This window comes from Lontra canadensis, unplaced genomic scaffold (assembly GCF_010015895.1).
Source record: "Lontra canadensis isolate GAN:19392208 unplaced genomic scaffold, GSC_riverotter_1.0 scaffold17, whole genome shotgun sequence".
NCBI lineage: Eukaryota > Metazoa > Chordata > Mammalia > Carnivora > Mustelidae > Lontra > Lontra canadensis.
This window is the reverse complement of record NW_022631011.1, coordinates 952,232-975,571: the sequence shown is the minus strand read 5'-3', so window position 1 is coordinate 975,571 and position 23,340 is coordinate 952,232. Positions and strand designations below refer to the sequence as shown.

Below are 23,340 nucleotides of genomic sequence, written 5' to 3'. Positions count from 1 at the left end.
CAATAACGCTTGTCTAGATAAATGAATATATGATGATAAAATATTTTGTGATACAGTGTAATAAAAATGTTTAGTAATACCAGTTTATATCTTCCAGGTACCAACTATCTCAAAAGACATTTTTTCTTCTATTAATACTGCCTGCTTATTACATTGATGCAGTATCATTTCCTCTTTCACTAAAGCAACTGAATGTCAAAGAGAATTAAGACATTAAAGTTACATAACTGACCTGAAACAAGGGCACTGAAATAAATACTTAGTCCCCTTTTCCTAAAGCCCGTGTTGTCATATTCGACTCCCTGCCCAGGAAATCACAAATTTTTGGTTGCATGTGTCTCGATTTTTGTTTTAAGAGTCTAAAAATGATACATAAAATCAGTAAGGTCTTAAAATTTTACATCCCCCTCTCTCCAAATCTATATTTAAATTCTTCCTTTGGATTGGCATGCCTGGCTGGCTAGGTTGGTCCAGGATGTGATTCTTGATCTCAGGGTTGTGAGTTTGAGCCCTCCACTGGGTGTAAAGATACTTAAAAATAAAATATTAAAAAAATAAATTTGGGGGCACCTGGGTGGCTCAGTGGGTTAAGCCTCTGCCCTCGGCTCAGGTCATGATCTCAGGGTTCTGGGATAGAGCCCTGCATTGGGTTCTCTGCTCAGCAGGGAGCCTGCTCCCCCCACCCCTGCCGCCCGCCTCCCCACTGCCTGCCTCTCTGCCTACTTGTGATCTCTCTCTGTCAAATAAATAAATAAAATCTTAATAAAAAAATAAATTTGTCCTTTGGACAAAGAAAACAATAAGCACATTCACAGCAAGTAATTAATAGCTCTTATTACCTAGGTATCAAAAGCTAAGAATGTAGATACATTTTTTTTTTAACCTCTTTGGGGGCTTAGTTATCAATCAATGAAGAAGAATCCTTCTACACTCCACCCCCTCCTATGACTTCAGGTGCAAACAAAACTAATACAAACAAAACCAACACCAGATGAAAGGTCCTGTCTAAAAGGCATCTTATATTAAGGTGGCTTTCAGAACAGAGAATGTTAACCCAGTACTTGAGGCCAATGAAAATCAGCAGGAGCATTAAGAGCATAAGCAGCACTTTTAATGGAGCACCCAGAATGGGGGGAAACCTTATGAGCTCCAAGGCCGTCTTAAAAATGACTCCCAGCAATCTCCAGTAACACGAGCGTGATTGTTCTGATGCAGAAAGAAAACAATACCCATCTTTCTCGAGTTATCCCGATAGAGAGCTAGCTATCTGGCTCTCTAGACAAGACAGGCTGGTATGCATAGATACACGCTTAATAAGAAAAGGGCAACATGGACCAGTTCAGAAACATCAAGCCACCCAAATTACAATAGTCACGCCGGGAATACCACCAAGGACTGCTGTATGTCTTTATCCAAGTGACTAAAAATATCTTACAAATATGGAACAGAAATTATTTTCCCCATTGTACTCACGTACATGAGAGCATGGGAGATTGTTTTAAAAGCACTAATGATTAAGACCAGATATATTTGCATGGGGATGAAGGGCAGTGAATTCACAATGAAAATAACCTTAAAAAGGCAACAAAATGCCTACATGTATTTGCCAGGCACCTTCCTGCTTTCCTGATTCCACATAAATACATCTCTGCATCCACTTTTAAACATGATTAGGAGAGGGTGAATAACACACTTCATTTGGAAATTATTACTTCTTTTCATCACCTTTCAAGCGAATTTAATGGATTAAGTGTATTTATCCCAAGTTTATTGGCAGCGGAGGGCCTGGCTTAGGTCTGGGTAAAAAAGGAGAGAAAGAGAGAAGACAATTGCCCTTCACTGAGCTTCTAGTGCATCTCAGTGCCGTGTTCACACGTTTGCACAGTGGGAGACAAGGCAGGTACCTCTGGTTTACCCATGGAGACAATTTACACATCTGTCTATTAACACATGGTAGGTAGTTACATTTCGAGGAAATGCACTGACACATCTGTTTATCCTGTGTCTAAGTAAATCTTGGGGTAATTAGCATCAAAACCAGCTGAGAGGTAAGTGGTAGGTGGACCAAAGAGTTTCACGGCAAAGATGCAAACAGTTTCAGAAAATTGGATGCTTTGAAAACAAACCCATCAAGGGGCATACATTTTTTAAATAGAAATCATCTTACAATTTGTAACTGTTGCACCATTTCTTCTCGGTAGGCGAGTTCCCTTTTCATCTGATCTTGAAAATTATCTGGTAGGAGAAACAAATAGAGAAAGACATTAATTAGAGTTGCAAAATCTTCTTTTAGTATTTTTAGTAAAAATATTACTGATGGTCCCAGAGAAGCCCTTTTCCCTTTTTGATATTTTTAAAAAGGATCGTCTTTTTTTTTTTTTTAAGTAAATAATGTGACTGTTGGAAGGGAAAGCTACAAGGCTCCATAATCAGAACAGGCAGCAAATTTTGAGGTAGTAAGGTCTGTATCTCATAGTTCACAGCAACCCATAGCCCATCTAGATAGATGGTCCCCTGCGTATAATTACGAGTCAGGTCACCTGGGTGGCTCAGTCGGTTAAGCCTCTGTCTTCTGCTCAGGTCATGATCCCAGGGTCCTGGGTTTGAGCCCCACAAGCCCCAAGTCCTTGGGCTCAATGCGGAGTGGGGAGCCTACTTCTCCCTCTCCCTCTCCTTCTCCCTCTGCCCCTCCCCCTCCTTGTGCACACGCTCTCTCTGTCAAACACATACATAAATCTTGAAAAAAATAACTAGTTACGAACGTCTGATAGAGTCATGTTCTCTACCTCTGCCTGTTTGAACAGGTCACAAGTAGAGAGCTTCCACTGTCTTAGGAAATGTGGCCCCTTATGCATGCTTGCCATGCCTCCTGGGTGATAAGATTAGGGTCTGTTACCCCGGCCTACCTCACTGCACTCCCAAGAAGCTGATAAACATACTCTGACTATCCCAGCCTGTGAACTCTCCCTCCCTTTGCATCAGCCTTATTATGTGGTCCTTCATGGGCCAAGAGAGCTCCTACAGAACTTGCCTCCATCTGAGAAGGAAGGGGGAGCTTTAAGAGATATTCTCCTGCTAACTATCTTTGCCATTCTACCTAGTGATCATTTTTATTGGGAAATGACTTTCCATTGCAACCTCTCCAGGTGATCTCTTCTAAAAGTATGGACCCACCAAAAAAAAGGGGGTGGGGTGGCCCTGGCTAGCTTTGGCATTTTCTGCTTTACATGAGAACCTCACACAATCTCCTATTGACTCCATGGTGGATAGTCAGGGCAGCACTTCAGAAAAACCAGAAACTTCATCACATTTTTCCACAGCTCTTCCTTTCACCTCTACAGCCCATGGTGTGTGACTCCTTCCCAGACTGCCTCCATACTCAACTCCTTTTGCCACTGTCACCTCCCCAACATGGACATCTCTTCCCAGAACAGCTTCCCAACTGAACACCTGGCCCCTGGTCCCTCCCTCCACAAATCCCTTTCCTTCTCCGGCTGAAAAATCTGTGATGGCTTCCCAGTGCTTTCACGAAAATAAATCCTTTACCACTCCTGAGATGCTGGGTACTTAGAAATTAAAAACATCCTTTTTATTTTATTTTTTTTACTTCTACCATTCCATACTATTTGAATTCCTTCCCCAACCTCAAGCCTGTTTTTTAAATTAGTCAATTAATTAGTTTATATATATATATATAAACTATATATATGAATATATATATGTAAAATATATATATATATACACACACATATATGTGTGTATATATATATGGGGTTTTTTTTGAGCAGTTTTAGACTCACAATAAAATTAAGAGGAAGGTATAGAGATTTCCCATATATCCCCTGCCCCCACACCTGCATGTCCTCCCTCATTACCAACAATTCCCACCAGAGTAGGACATTTGTTACAATGGATGAACCTACAGTGACACATAATCATCAAAGTCCTTAGTTTACCTTAGGGTTCATTGCTGGTATTGTACATTCTATGGATTTGAACAAATATACAATGACATATATTCACCATTATAATATCAGAATATCTACCAGTATAATATCAGAGAAAATACAGAGTATTTTCACTGCCCTAAATCCTCTGTGCTTTGCCTATTTACGCCTCTCCTTCATCCAACCCTGGCAACCATTGATCATTCATTGTCTCCATAGTTTTGCCTTTTATATATTTTTTAAAAAGACCCATTCCCTAGTCTCACCTCTGAATTTGATACGAGAGGTATTGTAATAGGGGTAAGTACATGGCACAATGCAAGGGTCAAGGGGGAGTTAAAGGGCAAGAAATGCTTGAGTAGAGATGTAGAGAACAGTATTTTAAACAAAGACATCGCAAGAGGCATAGGAAAGAGCAAGTGGCTCAGTGGTTGCAGCAAAGGGGGTAGAGGAAATCCCTGCACCCCATCACCCACCAAACCTGACTGTGGCACCTCCCTGGAATTCCAGTGCAGACTGGAATGATGATACTTAGTCCTTACTTAATTCATGCATATTTGTCTATGATGGTACATTTAATACAGTTCATTAAGGTAAAATTAAAAAAAATAAAGCCATTAAAGTATTGGAAAAATGGTGAATATTTTTATAAAATTTGGGTGGGAAAGGATGTCAAAGACAGAAAAACCAAAAAAGGAAAAGATTGATAGATATGATTGGACAAAAATTTAAAACTTTGGTATGACAATAAACTACAAACAAATCGAACCCTCAACACACAAAAGATCATGGCCAACATCTAAAGGCCATTGATACAAACAAAAGAATATTTGTGATATGACAAAGACTTAATATATTAGTATATAAAGTGTCCATAGAAATCAGTAAGAAGAATGCATTAAAAGAAATATGACAAGAGATTATAATGGGCATTTACAAAACCTACAGCTGGAAAGTAGACATGGAAGGTGCTCAACGTCCCTAACATTGAAAGGAAACAATATGAGCTACCATTTTTCCTTAAGTTGGAAGAGATTAAAAGAAAAAGTGAGTTGCGGTGTGCCAAGAATGGAAGTGTAAGTCAGTACAATCTTTCTGCAAAGCAACTAGAAATTACATACCAAGGGCTATAAGAAGTTCCTACTCTTAAACACAGCAATCCTTTCAAGAGTTTATTGTAGGGGAATCATTATAGATACACGAAAGGATTTAGTTCCAGTACTGTCCATCATCTAAAACTTTGATGACATTAATGTCTAACATAAAAGTATATTTATAAACTCAAAATGGATTAAAGACCTAAATGTGAGACCCCCAAACCATAAAGAATCCTAAATAAGAGAGCACAAGCAGTAATTTCTCTGAATCAGCCATAGAAATATTTTTCTAGATATGTCTCCTCAGGCAAAGGGAACAAAAGCAAAAATAAACTATTAGGACCACATCAAAATAAAAAGCTTTTGCACAGTGAAGGAAACTGTCCACAAAACCAAAGGCAACATACTGAATGAGAGAAAACTTTTACCTAAATAGACATTTTTTCCCAAAGAAGATATCCAGATGGACAACAGACACATGAAAAAATTCTTTTTTTAAAATTAATTAATTAATTAATTAATTAGTTTATTTGACAGACAGATCACAAGTAGACAGAGAGGCAGGCAGAGAGAGAGGAGGAAGCAGGATCCCTGCTGAGCAGAGAGCCCGATGTGGGGCTCGATCCCAGGACCCTGGGATCATGACCTGAGCTGAAGGCAGAGGGTTTAACTCACTGAGCCACCCAGGTGCCCCAACACATGAAAAAAAATTCTAAGTATCACTCATCATCAGGGAAACGCAAATCAAAACTACCATGAGATGTGGTTATACCTTACCCCTGTCAGAATGGGTAAAATGAAAAACACAAGAAACAACCAATGTTAGTGAGGATGTAGAGATAAAAGAATCTTTGTGTACTGTTCATGGAAATGTAAAGCAGTGCAGCCAGTGTGGGAAACAGTATGGAGGTTCCTCAAAAAATTAAAAATAGAAATATCATATGATCCAATAATTCCACTACTGGGTATTTACCCAAAGAAAACAAAAACACTTATTTGAAAAGATATATGTACCTCTATGTTTACTGCAGCATTATGTACAACAGCCAATATATGAAAGTGTCCATTAATAGATAAACAGATAAAGAAGATGTGGTATAGATAAACACAATGGAATATTATACAGCCATTAAAAGGATGAAGGTTTTTTTTTTTAAATTCTTCCTTTCTTTCTTTCTTTCTTTCTCTCTCTCTCTCTCTCTCTCTCTCTCTCTCTTTCTTTCGTTCTTTCTTTCTTTCTTTCTCCATTTGGGACAACATGGACCGACCCAGAGGATACTATATGCTAAGTGAAATAAGTCAGAGAAAGACAAATACCATATGATTTCACTCATACGTGGATTCTAAAAAACAAATGAGTAAAATAAAAAGAAGAATCAGACCTATAAATACAGAGAATGAACTACCAGTTGCCAGAGGAAAAGAGGATGAGAGGATGTGGGCAAAATGGGGAAAGGGGAATGGGAGTTACAGGCTTATCATTATGGAATGATTAAGTCATGGGGATAAAAGGCACAGTATAGAGAATATCATCAGTGGTATTGTACTAGGTTGTACGGTGACAGATGCTAGCTACACTTGTGGTGAGGGCAGCACAACTTACAGAGATGCTGAATGACTACACTGTACACCTGAAACTAATATAACATTGTATGTCAATTATACTCAAATAAAAACATTTTAAAAAGAAAGTACCTTTATGACTGCTCTGTAGTAATGGAAAGAGGCTCATGTTAAGTGAACAACAGGAGGGTAAAAAATGGGGTGTATAATATTTCGTTTAAAAAAAAAAGGATTCAATATGTATTTAAAAAGCTGAAACTCCAAAATGTTACCATTGGTTATCTCCAGGTGACAAGATTATGGGTGATTTCTCTTTCCTTTTCTTTGTATTTCTGTATGTTTACAGTTTTCTACAACAGGCATGTGTATAAGTTGAGATATAAATATTATTAATTGGCAAATGGGAAAAAAAACCCTAAAATTTCTGTTATGTTTTAAAGGTTGATGAAGGCACAGTTTAAGTGGAGAGGAAAAAAGAAATCATTAAGCCAGTTTCTCTAATGAGACTCACTTAAAACCCAACTATTTCTGGAAAACGATTGTATAAAAGGAGGTAGCAGAGAAAAGCACCTACGTGCCGTGTGCCAGCCAATACAATAGCAAGCACTGTGCTCTGCAAACACAGACAGTTTGAAAGCCCAGTGTTTACAAACATCAATAAAAACTATGCAACCTACATTCCCAGGACCAGAAAGAAGAAAATCCGTATGGTACATCTGGTCCACCCAGTAGATTCCATTCTTCAAGGAATAGGCTTTAGGGCTTTCTTTGTTTACATCATGTTCATTTTGTTATCACTACTTTTGACAAGAGCTGGACATTTTCATCCATACTGTGTTTTAGAATTCCCCACTGTCCCCTCTCTGGAGGATGATGCAAAAAAAAAAAAAAAAAAAAAAAAAAAAAAAGAGAGGAAACGACTCAGTGTAGAACGACTGTAGTAACAGCCAGAGGTGAAAGATGGGACAACCATATTCAAGTAGATGAAATATAGTTTGTTTTTAATAAAAGTAACCTTAACAGTAACATGAAAGAGTAGCTCTTTATAAGAATCTAAATGATGACGTAGTCAAAATCTATTATGGAAATATTCCTTGAAGCCCCAGTCACTGGGCTTTCCCTGTCATAACTGACTGGCCTTTCCAACAGTTCTCTCAAGCGCCATGAATTTGTCACATGCAAATCCAAGGACTCAACTTATGAGTCCTCACTAATCTCCTTTATACAACAGTTTTCAGTTTCCCAATCTCATTCTTCATTGTTGGTTTTAATCTCTTTAAACAGAACACCAGAATGGATACCAGTAACGTACTGAGAGCATGTCTCATGCCCACAATACAGAGGCGCCATGCAGGCAGGAACAGAGCACCCTTTCCTGAACCTATGGACAATGCCGTGGGATAGAGGAGAGTAGCAGGTGCAAAACAATCAGAGAGGAATCAGCACAAACCCACACCTGTGGAGCTAGAAATGAACACAGCAGGACATCAGGAAGGAGTGCCTACTGTAAAAGCAAGGAGGCTTCCTGGAGGTGGTGGCTTGAACTGTGTCCCAGATGATTAGGAACGCTTAGATGAGGGGAGGCATTCCAGACTAGAGAAACAGACTGCAGAGGTGAAAAGCAAAGGGAGAAAGTGATCTGTAGGGTAACTGGAGCTCAGTAAGGAGGTAAAATCGGAGAGGTATGGCAAGCCAATTATAGAGAGTTTTGAGAATCAGTCAGGAGTTAAATTAGATACAACACGATCAACAGTAGGGGATCACTATAGCTTCTTGGGTAGAAGGTTTGGAACTAGAAGTAGAGCTCTGGCAAGACTGGACCAATGGCAGTGGGCATAAAGGGCTGGACTAGGGAAGATAGGAGAGGACCCAGTGTACCCTGTTGCAGTAAAGAGGGCCTTCTCCACTGGTTGCCTCCTCCAGCAACTCTGGCAGATCTCTAGTTCAGGGCTGAGTTGGTACCGGTGGCTAGTGGCAAGAGAGTAAAATGGATGAAAACGACAGCCAAGGGATGGGTGCCATAAGAAAGGAAGGTATAGGGCTCTGGAAGAGAAGGGAGGAAGAAGTGACATAGTTGTTAGGGAAGGGGGACACAATGACTTGGTGGCAAGAATGACTTCCAGATTTACGGCAAGGAGAGACACTTGCTTGTTCTTTCCCCTCCAAACTTCTGCCCCCGAGTATGGAGACTTGCTTTCTCCTCCTCCTCCCTCCTTCCTCCTTCCTCCTCCCCCCAATTCTCTTCCCCTTCTTTCTCTTCCTCCATCCTTCGGATGTTTACCTTTACTGTCTCCAGGCCTAGAATTCATTCTTGTGGTCCTTATTAGCCCTAAGAACCACAACAAGAAGGCTAAGAAAAACTCAAATTTGAACCTATTTTTAGAAATGCTTTTTTAGAGCTCAGTGCTAGTAATCTCCTCTCCCTCCTCCTACATGCTTACCACCACCATCCTCACAGCTGACAGTAGTGAGCACGACTGGGCTATGCACGCTTCCTCTCATCTACCTCTTGCACCCTCTAACAAGACAGGAATTATCTGGCCCATTTGACCATTTCCAAGGTCCCACAACCAGGAAGTGGCAGAGCCCCAGAGTGAACTCAGGTCTGGGGTCCTAATCCTCACATGTGATAACTTAGCTGAGGTCCACAGTGTTCTAAGTAAACCACGCTCTACGTGTCATGACCGAGAGTTCCCTTCCTAGTACAAGGCTGTGAGAAACTCTGGGCGGGATTCCTCTACGCTTCCCTCTGATGTGGCTTCACAAAGTTCCGATTTCCCCTCTCCATCTGAGCAGATCTCAGTCCGTCTGCCTGCCTCATGGCCTCTCACGTTTAGTTAACAAGCACGTAATGCACATTTGCTATTTTCATTGGTGTGAAATTAACTGCCTCTTTGTGGTATGTCTTAACCACGCATTATTCAAACTTGGGCACACACATGCCACTTCCTTGGTCAATGGAGTATGCTGCAGATAAAAATAGGAAAAATTTTTTGTTGTTCTTTAATTGAAGTGTTTCATGTGTGTGGCAATCACAGAGGGTTAGCTTTAATGCAAAAGGATGAATGAAAGGTGTGAATCAAAATGGGTCAGTTGTACCATGATATTTTAACTTCTTTTTAACAGAAACCTATACCTACTGTATGGCAGGGCAATTAAGAAGGAAAATGTACCAATCCTTATAAATTACTTAATTCCTTGAAATGATTAATTAGCTTTTATCAAGGGAATAAATTACGGATACGCTGACTTTACGGGAAGTTAGGTGGGTATTTTAGTGGTTCGTTGGAACTTTGGCCCACTCTGCCGGACTTAAACACAAGGACTTGCAAACTCAACAATGAGGTAAACATCAGCTTAGAGGAAACAAATAATTCAATGTCTGCTCATTGCTGCAAGGAACTGGGTGTTAAAATACTGTTTTAGAAATGAGAGCATCGTGGATCCTTTGAAAGCCCTTGGTTTTTAAGATTTCAGAGATATTTTCTAAACGTTTCTTTCTCTTTTTCTAGAAGCCACAATGTCATGACAATCCTAACACACTATTACAAGCTACAGGTCATTCTCCACACTTCCAGGATGAGGCCTCAGCAGGCAGTCTTGAAATTCCAAAGCCTGAAGCTCTGTGAACGCCGAGCCTCCCCTGTGGGTACTGAGAGATCACAAACTTGGCAGACCCCACTGTTCCCTGTGGTCAGAGCGCTCTTCCATCAATGCATCCTCTTGTTTCTATCCCTGCTAAGTGTTCAGTGGAACTCAGTTTGAGATGTGCCAGGAACCCAGTCCTCTTCAAAGCCTCCACCCGAGAAGGCACCTCTTTTAGTTGTGCTGACAATCACATTGGAGAAGCCCTGGTGAACGCAGACCTCCATGCTTCTATTATTAAAATTGTCACACGCACTGAAAAATCTCCAAGATACTGGTCTGTGGCCCTCACACAGGAATTGCCAATGTGAGTTTTGAGGTTCCCAGATTCATAACAAGGGGCACGCTGACATTTTTAAAATGGGTCCCAGAAAAAACTAATATTAAATTTATAGAATTAAGAGCATAGGTTTACATACTGATTTCTTTCCCACTATCCTTTGTCTGGAGCGAAGAAAAAGAACAGGACCAAAGGACACTCCAAAAAGTTTCAAAATACACCACAGTGACGTATTTGTTCAAATGTGACCCAGCCCAAGGCTGGTGAATTTTAGAAATGTGGACACCTAGCACTAAATTTTAGGACTCTGGGAATAGAACCAACTGTTTTTATGCTACCGTATCTGCCACCAAATTTGGAATGGAATTTTAACATTAAATGTGGAGAATCCAAAACTCCTAAATTATACTAATCTCAGTCAATAAAAGAAATACATGTGTACTGAATTGTTAAATTTTAAATCTTCATATTTACACACATTTCAAGCACCAGGAATCTCTCCAGCTATATCCAAGAATAAAAATTAATTGTTCCTTTGTTTTTTCTACCTTGGAGAATAAAAATACCTGAGTAATTCTTTTGTTTATATATAAACACAAAATTCTATCTATATATAGTTATATAATCTAAAAATATCAGAATGTTTACGTATTTAATGATATATTTGCCTACATATTTTACATACACATAATACATACACACAGATACACACATATTGATACAATAAATACCAAAATGTTCTCATAAGAAATTTTTTTGGTGAGCTGAATCAAAGCATATATAACAGACTAAAATTTCTGAACATTTAGACAGAGGCCACAGGAAGGCCCTATGGCATTTTACACAAGCACTTCATACTTAAGTGACAATTTTTAAGCCTAATAATAGAAAAGTCATCACGTATCATAATGCAATAAAATAAAAGTGATTTCTTACTGAATACTGGGAAAGACGTATTTCCTTTTAACACTTGGAATTCTTGTTCTAGTCGTCTCCGTAAATCTATTTGTTCAAATAAAACCTTCTGAAGTTCTTCTAATAAAGAAAAACAGATGAGTCATTTTACTAATCTTTACAAATAACTCTCCAGAGAACTGTTATATATGGCAATTTATTATTATAAGACGAAATATTTTACCAGTTTAAAAACTGTTGCATAGACATAGGATAGATTTTGTGCAGAAATCCATGAATATAAATCAATGTAATATATTATTTTAAAGTATTATATTACAGTGTCATGTATTGATTGATATGTATGCATTAATCTCAATTATATCCACCCAATGGTCCATATATTATTCATATGTTGCTTGTCAAGCTTAAAGTATGGTGTAGAACGAAAATATCCTCCTATTATCTCCGTGGTCTTTTGAAGCTAAGAGAAGTTCTACAGAATTAAAACTCTTCCTTACCTTTCCCCATATTTTCAACATCCTTCTTGAGTGAATGCGGTGAATTAGTCTCTTGCGTGTGTTCACCTTTTAAAAAAAGAAGAAAAAATGTTGGTTTTGTGTAGTCTATTTTCTGAAAGTTTTTTTTAAATTTTCTTTTTTTAAAAAAATACTTTATTTATTTATTTTAGGGAGAGCACGAGGGGGAGGGAGAGAAACCCAAGCAGATTCTACGCTGAGCGCTGAGCCGCACGCCAGGCTCCATCTCACAACCCCGAGATCCCGACCTGAGCCCAAACCAGGAGTCACACTCCACTGACTGAGCCACACAGGTGCCCCTCTTTTCGTTTTCTTTTAATATCTACGAAGGAGCTCAGTTAATAGAACTTGAAAGTGGGAGTTCTCAGAACCAAACACTGTCTTCATTTACTCGTGTACGATTCCCCTGAAGTACGGTGAAAGCTGTGGGAAAAGGGAACGCAGTCTGCCTAGCCTGAAGAGGCAGCCCCCTCCCCCACTGCTCTCCACCCTCTACAACGCAGGTGCTTGCTCCATGGGCAAAAGAGGAGGTTGAACTGTTAACGGATCTGTCTCCAGAAGAATTCCGATCAGGGTTCCTCTCCTTCCAGACGTGAGGGCCCCTAGCAGCAACTGCAGACCATCAAGGCTGTGGAAGCAGAAATCTCCTGCCTTCCTGGGTCATCATAACTTGGGGGCAGGAGAAAGAAATAGGAGAAGGCTTTTGTTCTCCTTAGGAGAGAATGTATAAGTCTGGAGTTTTCCTAAAAATTGATAGTTTTTTTCTTTTTTTAATCAGCCTAAAACAGAGGTGCATTTGAAATAAGTTGCTATTTTAATAGTCACATCCTTGATGATAATTTCAGAAGGACTTGGTCTTCAACCAATGAAAACTAGATTGTGGATAAAGGCCCGGTGCTGTTCTTCCCTATTTTGTTCATGTGATAACTAGAATGACGGCAAGCTAAGAAAATGGCTTTATTATAGTCATACACTGAGTCAATGTAACCTAGAAGACATAAATAAACTAAAGGAATCTGATCATTTAGGTAACCAGAATTTGTTTTTCCAACTTCAACCTGCTATCTGCAAAAATCCACGTATATAATTAAGCTTGCCATTTTCAGGTGCAAGAGGACAGACCAAGGTGCTCTCGGGTTTCATGGATTCCCCCTTCCTGGATCCCCTGGGTTAGCTCCTTCCTTTGTACCCGTGGTGCTGTCTGCTTATTCACTTTCCATACCCCCCAGGCTGTGTGCTACTTGAGGACAGGGACCCTGTGTTTCCTGCATGGCCAGTGCTTAGCAGAATGCTGAACACATCATAGGTATTCAATAAAGTGTTTTCAGTTGTCACCGAAAGGAACCCCAGGAAGTCATATATTCTAAACTATAGTACAGGCCAGAATGCATCATTTCAATTCTCTCCTCACCATTCATTCATTTCCCTTCCTCAGCAAGAAAGAGAATATAATGGCCCTAGGCACTGGTAGGAATACTGGGAGACTTCACTATCAAGGTAAAAATTCCTGCAAAGAGGAAAACGGAATTTCTGCACAAAGCAGTGGCCTACACAATCAAGGACAGTCAAGAAAATTTTTAATGTGATATTATAAATGGGGATTCTGCATTCTACCTGACAACCTCTGGGAGTAAGCATTTTCAGGAATGAGTGGATACATATGTGTGTGTGTATGTATATACATATATGTGAACATACATATATGCAAATATTCCTGCATATGTGCATAGTGATAAAAAGATGCTCCCCCTCTCTTCCCATCATTATGACAATCATATCTTAGGTATCCCTCAGTTCCTTAATGACAGGCCTTTTCTCTACTATCTAGATCATATCTGTACAACCTCATTCTCACTTTCGTCTTGGACACGATCTCTCTCTATAGGTTTCGAGCATTTAAATCTTGGCTTTCGTCTCCATGTAGAATAATGAAAATATCTGTGAAGCATTTAAAATATACACTTCACTCTGATTCCTAGAAAATACTATGATCTGAAAGAAGAGTAACATGAAGTTTGATAATAAATCATGAATACATAAACCAAGAATAATGGCATTTTGAGATGAAAATAAATGCATATTATGGGCAGTTTTACTACTGTTTACTCCGGGTTCAGCCAATCAGTTAGATGCATAGCTGTTTCATACTCACATACAATGTTGAGTCTGAACAAGAGAAGAAACAAGCATGTGTCTACGTCTGCAACCATCTGCCGGGCAGAGGGAAAGTTTACCATCTTTCCACCGTCCCAGCCACTTGAAAGGAGATTTAAATGAGACCGTCCGTTTCTGAATAGGCAACTCTGGAAGCCATGTCCTAATCACATTATAGACCTTCTTGATTCATTGGTGTATTTTGTGCACTGTTTAACTTGTGTTACATTTCAGTTGGATAATTAAATTTAAAATTTGAACTATGATACATAAACATGTGTTTCTTTTCTACTTCACAGTGAGGAGGTTGACATAGGTGTGAAACCATTAAACACATGGCTAGTGCATGGGAACTACTTTGAACCACAAGCAAATCTACAGATAATATTAAGTTTTTCTCTTCATCGGCTTTGTGGAGCTTTTATTAATAATTTACATCAGTGTCTTATCTCAAATAGATACTTTGTGGCAACTTCTCAGTAAAACCTGCCAATTTGGAGCTTGGAAGATTCAAATGTCTCACTTATAAAGGGTTTTTTAAAATTGTTAAATGTTAGGTAAATAAGGAGCACAGATGCTTTTCTGTATCTTTTACTGGACCGTTGCCTTTTGTATATTACTAATCTGTGAAACCAGATTGTTAATGGTGGTTAAAAATGACCTCTGGGAGCCTGGATATGTTTGTTCACTATTACTGCTAATGTTTTCCATCTGGTTTAAAAAAAAAAAAAAGGCAGCCTAATACTAGATTAAATAAATGAGATTTACTTGACAATAGCTTCCAATTTTTATAAATATTCCATTAGGTTAAATGCATTTTACTTTTCCAAAATTAATGAATGTGTTTAGAGACAATCGAGAAATTAAAAAACTTACTTTCTTTCTCACTCTATTTCTCTTTATGGGGAAAAAAGTTACAAAAAGGCAGGGAGATATCTTAATTGTGTAGAGTTATAAGAGGGAAAATTATAATATGGAAGGAACATCTTTCTTAGAGGCCAGGCTTAAATATATCTTAAGTCAGACTATCAAAGAAAAGAGTAGAGTGGCTTAAATTTGGGGAGTAATGGATAATAAGGGCATAAAATGGATCCATTGGACTGACGTGACTAGAAGCTACTGCTCGGGGACATGTCTACACCAGGACTCTAAAAGCACACGTTCATGGAGCCAGTTGGCCGTGACCTTCACCACTGCTCATGAATCCTGCTTGCCCTGAACACTGGAGCAGCACAGTGTGGCACTGGGGAAAACCACACCCCTACCGAGTGCTCTGGAGGCCACAGAGCCTGAGACCACAGGGTTCCTGCTCCTGTGGTCTCTCCAGGATCCTCAGCACCAGGTGGTCCCACATTCCAGGTGAAATTTCCACCCCACCTTGGTTCTGCCCTCACAAAGCCATCAGAAACTAGAAGTGCGGGGCGCCTGGGTGGCTCAGTGGGTTAAGCCTCTGCCTTCGGCTCAGGTCATGATCTCAGGGTCCTGGGATTGAGCCCCGCATCAGGCTTTCTGCTCGGCAGGGAGCCTGCTTCCCCCTCTCTCACTGCCTGACTCTCTGCCTACTTGTGATCTCTCTCTCTCTCTAATAAATAAATAAAATCTTTTAAAAAAAAAAAGAAAAGAAAACTTGAAGTACAAGAAGAGTGGATGTGAGAATATGTCACACTAAAGCAGACATGAGCAGTTAAAAGCCAATGAGGACGAAAATGGAATACCCAAGGCGGGGTGGGGATAGGAACAACCCAAAACAGGCAACAGATTCTTTAGCACCACCTTTCAAGGCACGAGGGTAATTACTTTCTCTTAAATATCATGGCACACCTCTGCTCAAGAACCATGCAATGGCTTCCCAGGGTCTACATCGCATAATCCACTCGAAATTCCTCCCCCGGAGCATCCAGGTTCTCCAACAACCTTGTTCCATTAAGCTGAGCCAAGTTGCCTTTCTCTATCAGCAAGCACAAACCCTTTCCTCTAGTTGGGCCTTCATTCCTCATATCCACTGGCTCTGACTTATGTTTTTGTCCTTCCCAAGGTGCCCCGTCCATAAGGAGAATGCCACCCAGGACCCTGTACTTCCGTAAAGCCTTTCCCAACTTCTGCAAGTGTTGTTGATCCATTCCTCTCCCTGCTGACATTCCAAATGCTCATAATCTTCATTCAACCACCTGATGTTGTGGGGTTTCAACTTGGCAAGCCTAGTCTTCCCGGGCTAGAAAATCTGCTTTCTGAGGGCAGAAGGACCTTGCCCAGTAGGTAACCCTATCACCTCTACCTTAGGGAGGGGCACAAATACTGTTTGCTCTTAATTTAATTCAATCTGGTTTGCAGAAGAAATACAAAGCAAGGCTACTTTCAATCCTCAATTGTCATAAGGGGTTTTTAAGCACGAGAACTCATCCCTATGAATGACAAAGCACATTCTGATCCGTTCGGATAGTTGAAGGCATACTCGATATTATCAATTCACGGGGAAAGTTTATGATGTTTGTCTTTTTGTTCCTTTCTGACATTTTGAAAATTCCTTTCGGAGCTAAAATCATAGCACTGAATTTTAACCAAGACATGAAAATATTAATGTTTATGTCTGCCGTGACCTCCAAGGGCAAAAATACCTTATGTTTTCAGAGCTTATTTAATTTTAAGGGCCAAACGAGTAGGTCAGATGACCTGTACAGTTGGCGGTCATGGGACAGGGCAAAAAGCTGATTCAATTGATAAATTGCTCTTCTCAGGCTAAACTTGAATTCACTAAACAAGATCATTCCAATACTGCACCCTGCATGTGTATAGGGTTTGCTAATTATGCAGGGACAATATGTAATGCCTGACGTCTGGATGAAGGGTTAAAACATTGATATCCACCCATCCCTTCTATGGAAATACCTTCTCTCTCCTTTCCTTCCTCCCCTGGGGTTTTACTCCCTGGAGCCTGAAACTAGCATTCAGAGGCAGTGCCCCAGGCCGCAGCCCCAGAGGCTAGCAAGCTGCTTAGCACTAAAAGGGCTTCTATGTTCCTTAGGGACCTGGACCGGACTGGACCGTTGTTGAAAACACTTGGTGGAAAACATTTGGAGAAAATGCTCCCAGTGGAAAGAAGGGTGTCATTCAATTGTACACTGAAGAATAAATTGAGTCAAGGAAACTATTTTGGTTTGGGGCTGTGCCTCTACCTAAGACACATGTACCCCCTAACATTTGGATGAAGATTGGGGATTTCAGTCAAATATTCAGACGTTTCCGGAGCTGGCCGGGGGCAGGTAGGGGGTTTGTGTGCAGGGTGTCCTGTGCTACCCTAGGTACTCTGGCCAGCGAGCAGAGCCTGGAAGACCAGCTGTGATTGTAGAGACTATGGTTTGCACCGGCAAAGTCACACCCTTGAGGCTGGGTGGGAGGCTCCGTTCTCCTCTTCCTGAGGGCCTCAGCCCAGGGCCTGGCCTATGCAACGGAACTGCCTTTATACAGGTTTAACTCCCAAATAAACACTACATTCTAATCATTAAACTTAATTTTAGAAATGGGTTTAATTTCAATTTCCTGGGCTTTTTATTTTCTCTTTCTCCAACAATCCAATCTTAGAGGTACAATGCAGATGGGGTCAAAGTTTATCTGCAGTTAGCCTAACTGGTGCATTTAACAATCACCAAAATGCCACACGACATACAGTTTTGAGAAGTTTTTAAGAAAACTTGCATTAGGGCATTAAAAAAATCAATGACACAGAAAACGAGGTTAAATAATTTTCTCCTCTATCAGTAGGACACAGACTTTTGCTAATTTCTTGGTGTTAAATTCTACATTAGGGATGCCTGGGTGGCTCAGTCTGTTAAGCCGCTGCCTTCGGTTCAGGTCATGATCCCAGGGTCCTGGGATGGAGTCCCATGTTGGGCTCCTTGCTCAACGGGGAGCCTGCTTCTCCCTCTGCCTCTGCCTGCCTCTCTGCCTGCTTGTGCTCTCTCTGACAAATAAATAAATAAATAAAATCTTAAAAAAAAAATTCTACATTAAATTCTTCCCCTGTGATGTTTGGCACTTCACTGAGGTCAGAGAACAGAAGAGAGAAGAAAATCAATACTACTGGAGAGAGTATGTTACAGAATGAACTAAATATTAACTCCATTTGTGAAAAACAGGAGTAAGAACAAGGTTAATGCCAGGGAAATTATAGCAAACTAAGAGTTACAACTTTAAAATTCACAATAAAAATTTATTGCAAGTTTGTATACACATCTCTTCTTGAATTAGTGCATCTTGGATTTACTTAGAACTCTCTGGAATTTCAAAACTTGTGCTTTTAATACATTTTTTTGGGGGGGGGGGTCTGGAGAATTTTTCACTGTTCTCTATCTCCTTAAATGTCACATAAATTTTTAAAAAATCATGAGGAAGAAGGGAGTTTTTTTTTTTTTTATAAATATAAGGAAACTGATATCTGAAACATGGGGATAATTTAATTTTGAATACATACATTGAAAAACCTCAAAATTCATTGTTCATAAAAATGTCTGTAGTAATTTAGAGGTGGGAGGTTTCATCGAATTTTACAGGTGGATAAATGGAGGCACAAAGCCGTTAAGGTATTTACCTAAAGTCACCTAGTGAGAGAATTAAAACTGAGATCTACCAGTTGTACTCCTTAGAATTTTTCTTCTTCTTTTCCTTTTTTTTTTAAATCATAAGCATGTTCTAAGATTGAATGGAATAATAAATCAGAGTGCCTCATTCGCTATATATTCATGAGAAGTGTAACTGCTTCTTACTATCCTCAGAAATCCGTCCATAGCATATTAAGTACACTAGAGAATCATACCAGCGAAAATCAAATTGATTTTAAAACTTCTATACATATAACAAGATGCAGCCACGCTCAGAGTCCAATGGCGCTGGTGTTTCTACAATGAAATGTATTGAAATCGGGGGATGACTCCACTTCCATGATTTCCTTGACCTGCCATAGCTTTGAGCTGTCTCACCAGCTTACCCCACTGCATTCAATTTCAAATCACTTAATTCCACTAAAGTTATTCAAAACGGATATGCAAAACCTTACTCTGGGATTGCAAGCAAAATGCTGTCATTTATATTTTTCAGTAGGTAATATTTTGACCAAACTACCAACCCCCCTAACCTATATTACTTGGTTTTAAGCCATGGGTCTAATTTTAAAGGACCTATGGATAAAAGTTCTAAGTCTACTGAGGAATTTTGGCTGCTTAAAAACTTCATGTTTGGTCCTTCTAATTATATAGAAATAGAATATCCACTATGTGTAAGGGTAATGACCATTAACAGGGAGGTTCTTAAAAAATCATTTAAGGATACCATCCTTTAGGGGCACTTGGGTGGCTCAGTGGGTTAAAGCCTCTGCCTTCAGCTCAGGTCAGGGCCAGGATCGAGCCCCACATTGGGCTCTCTGATCAGCAGAGAGCCTGTTTCTCCCTCTCTCTCTGCTTGTCTCTATGCCTACTTGTGATCTCTGTCTGTCAAATAAATAAACAAAATCTTAAAAAAAAAAAAAAAGATAACATCCTTTAGATTCCTGAAAAGTAATAGTTACTAATGAGGCTGAAAGGTTGAAGGAAAACTAAATTTAATTAAAATGATGAGCTAAAAAAGAAAATAAACTGGAAATAAGTATTGTTGCTAAACTGAATTTGTATTGGGAAACAATTGAAGTATCTATATTTTAAAGATATGTCTATAACCTTATGTGTTTTGAGAAAGGACATAGAAATTTCTTGATAAACTGCATTTATCATGGCCACGGGAGTAAAAAATTCATATCAAAATAAAAAACTGCATCCTGACTTATTAGGTAGTTTGAAAAGACATTTTATTCTTCTATGTTATACTGCATGTGTACTGACATAAAATACTGGTATTTTCCAATAATAATGATTGGATTAAACACTGACTAAAGGAACACACGGTTCCATAAACCTTATCTGACCATATGTTTTGCAGACCATTATTATAGGCTCATACAGCATTACAGCTTATCTTTCTTCCTCTCTTGATTGGAAGCAACCGGAGGGCACAGAATAGTATAGATTCTACCTCTGAATCCCCAGTGCCTAGCAAAGTATCTCGCACAGGGTAGGCATTTGGATATTTTTGGAGTCATTGAGTAAATAAATAAATGAATGTGATCACGTAGATGTGGAAGTTAACAGTTGTCGCATGGGAAGAACTACGCCTCCATTCACAGTCACGGTGTTTTGGATAAAACATTCTACTCCTACCGCTCCAAAGCAGCTAATCACAGGCCTTCATAATTTCATTGGCTCTTCTGGATTTTTGATGCTTTGTTAAATGAATAATTTCTTGGAGTCTGACCACAAGTAAATATATTAATACCAAAACCTAGGTCAAGCGAGTGCCCACTCTGGGATATTTCTCAAATACGAATTTTAATACAAAGACCATGAGCTAATCGTCCCTGCCAGACAGGAGAGCTGAAGTCCCACAACAACCCAAAGTCCTGAACATTTTTGGTGTTTAAAACATCATCTCCATATGCTCAGCAAAAGAACCATAAGGATGAAATTCTTGTGACCCAAGATTCCAAGATAAATTTAACAAAATGAACATTTGTTCATTTCAATAATATCTGTCATCCTTTCCATGTCCCACCTACTCCCATTCAATACAGAATAATCATATAACTTAACCTACTACCTACACATTCTTCTGAATAATGTGAGAATAAAATTGTAATATGGAAAATCAATGTGGAGCAAGTTTCTCCTGGAATCTCTATCAAATTAATTATTGCGAGGAAGGGACTAGTAATATATCAATAGTATGACTAGGTATTATTACCAACATAACTATTGACTGTACTACACTGAGCTCTAGGTACTGTGGAATTTTTATGTGAACACTGATCCTGACTATACTTTTCCTTACTTCCTTTTGGCGTTTGTTTTTGTCTCAATATCCAACAACAGTGGATTCCGTAGTTTCTATCCATGCTGGCTCCCATTCTTAGAGTTCTGATGGCTTTTCAGGCTTTACTGAACTTACTAAGCATGGGGGAACCAAACCACTTCCAAGGATAGGAAGAACATGTTTTCAGATGCAACCAGCCCAGCCATCCAAATCAAAGGAAGATGGAGAAATTCAGTTTCTAACAGATCTACACAGACTATTAATATACATGAAGAGAACATAACTGTGTGAAGGAATCAGTATGTTCTGATACCTTAAGATTTCTGATGGGTATGCACATTTGTTAAAATGTTAATTTTTGAAAATTTTATAAAAAATATGAATACTAGGGGCGCCTGGGTGGCTCAGTGGGTTAAGCCTCTGCCTTCGGCTCTGGTCATGATCCCAGGGTCCTGGGATTGAGCCCCGCATTGGGCTCTCTGCTCAGCAGGGAGACTGCTTCCCCCTCTCTCTCTGCCTGCCTCTCTGCCTACTTGTGATCTCTGTCTGTCAAATAAATAAATAAAATCTTAAAAAAAGATACGAATACTAGCTGTTAAGGGTGATGCAGAAAATTAAAGTTCCTAAGGTGAAATTATTTCAGTTTGCGGAATTTGGATTTTCTCATTCAATCTATTGAAACTCCTTTAAATGTAACAATGTAAACGTCAAACTATCTCATAGTTTTGTTCAAATCACTACTACCTCTTGAAAAGCTATGCACATTTCACATCTTTTATAGACTATTTTACAAAATTTTTTATTTTTATTTCTTCCAAAATTTGCACCCGAATAGAGTAACAGCTCAGCACAAGCAGACTTACAAGGATTTATGATTTAGCTAAATGGAGTGTAAGGTCTGGTGTGAATTATTCTCTAAATGTGTTATTTTATACAAAATGCATGTACACTATAATTTGAGCTTTAATATCATCAACAGCCAACTCCAATATAAAATCTTCTGAATTCAACTCTAAAATTAATGCATGCAAATTACAGAGTACTAATTTTAACAAGCACCACTAAATTAAAACCTGTCTTAAGATTAGTAAAACAGAAGTGGGGTCCACGTCCTGCCTCTGAATGGATTACATGATTAAACAATACAGTCACAGCTACATGAAAGTTGTTTTCTTACTTTATTGGACTTCAAGCTTCATGGGGCCTCCTTGCAAAATGAGGTCATATGTAAAATGAAACAAAACCAAATAAAATCCTCTCTCACGGAGTAAGTTACTGATGGTGCCACCAGGATGTGACACAACTTTTTAGCTCTGAGTTTGGCGGATTTGGGTAGAGGGGTAGGAGAATTATCTAAGCACTCTCTGCTCGTCCAGCACAGACCCAGCACAGGCCTCCCTCCACTTCTGCTGGTGAAACAGCCAGAGTTAATTTGCATTCACCAGAGTACACATAGACTTCCATCTGCGGTTTCCAGGCATGGGAGAAATTGGGCTACTTTTAAATCTATTTTTAGCTATACAGAGCCGCTAAATAGCATTTGATCTGGGGCTGAGGAATGTTGCTAAAATTGTTTTTTCATATTCATGAATGTGTTGTTTCCAGTGGCTATTAATTTCTACACATATCAAACAAACAAAAGCAATTGACTACCCAGAAATGTCTGGGAAATGGCTAGATATTACAGAATCAATCGAACAGAATTAGAAACCTTTTCTTGTGTGTATGTGCAAACCCATTAGAAATTCCTTGGTAGCAATCCTTTTCATTTCAGACCTCAATTTTGTGAACCATCACTAGAGGAAGGGGGTAGTTTCTGGGCAAATGTCATTGCCTTTGTGACTTTACATTGTACCCCTCAGATTGTAACAGAAAAAAGTCCACATTCAACGACGGTATCGTATTAGACACTTAAGAGAAAATTTGTGAAAGGTAATTTTATGAATTTTCAAAGGGTGCAAGCTTTAATGTATTGAAGTGATAATAATAATTAAAAAAAAAACACCAAAAATGTGCTAACAAACAGGTAAAACCAGCATGCACAAAAAGGCAACACCATGTATTTTATGTGGACTTGATGTGACCACAAACAAATGATACACTACGGAATGATTCTTAGTAACTCCTTAGCACAGCCAACCAGACTAGAATGTTGATCAATATTTATAGAATATATTCGTGAAATAATTTGGAAATAGCTGATGATCTAGAAAGCTTTCTTCCCACTATATAGAAAGCTAAGTTTTTCACTAAAATAGGTATTTGCCTTTTGCCATTTAAAATATTAAGGAGTTTCTTACAAGAAAATAAAAACAAAGGTTTGGAGACCC

The 23,340-nt window shown here is 39.2% G+C and overlaps 1 protein-coding gene across 1 annotated transcript in view; it reads right to left on the bottom strand.

Annotated features, from left to right (window-relative positions):
• Positions 1–23,340, bottom strand: part of SKOR2 (SKI family transcriptional corepressor 2) — a 39,840-nt gene that overhangs the window by 11,529 nt on the left and 4,971 nt on the right. The window contains exons 4-6 of the mRNA XM_032859828.1: positions 11,948–12,013; positions 11,469–11,567; positions 2,168–2,235 (exon numbers count right to left, since the gene is read on the bottom strand). Coding sequence (XP_032715719.1) covers positions 2,168–2,235; positions 11,469–11,567; positions 11,948–12,013 — 233 coding nt within the window. The remainder of the gene's footprint in view (positions 1–2,167; positions 2,236–11,468; positions 11,568–11,947; positions 12,014–23,340) is intronic.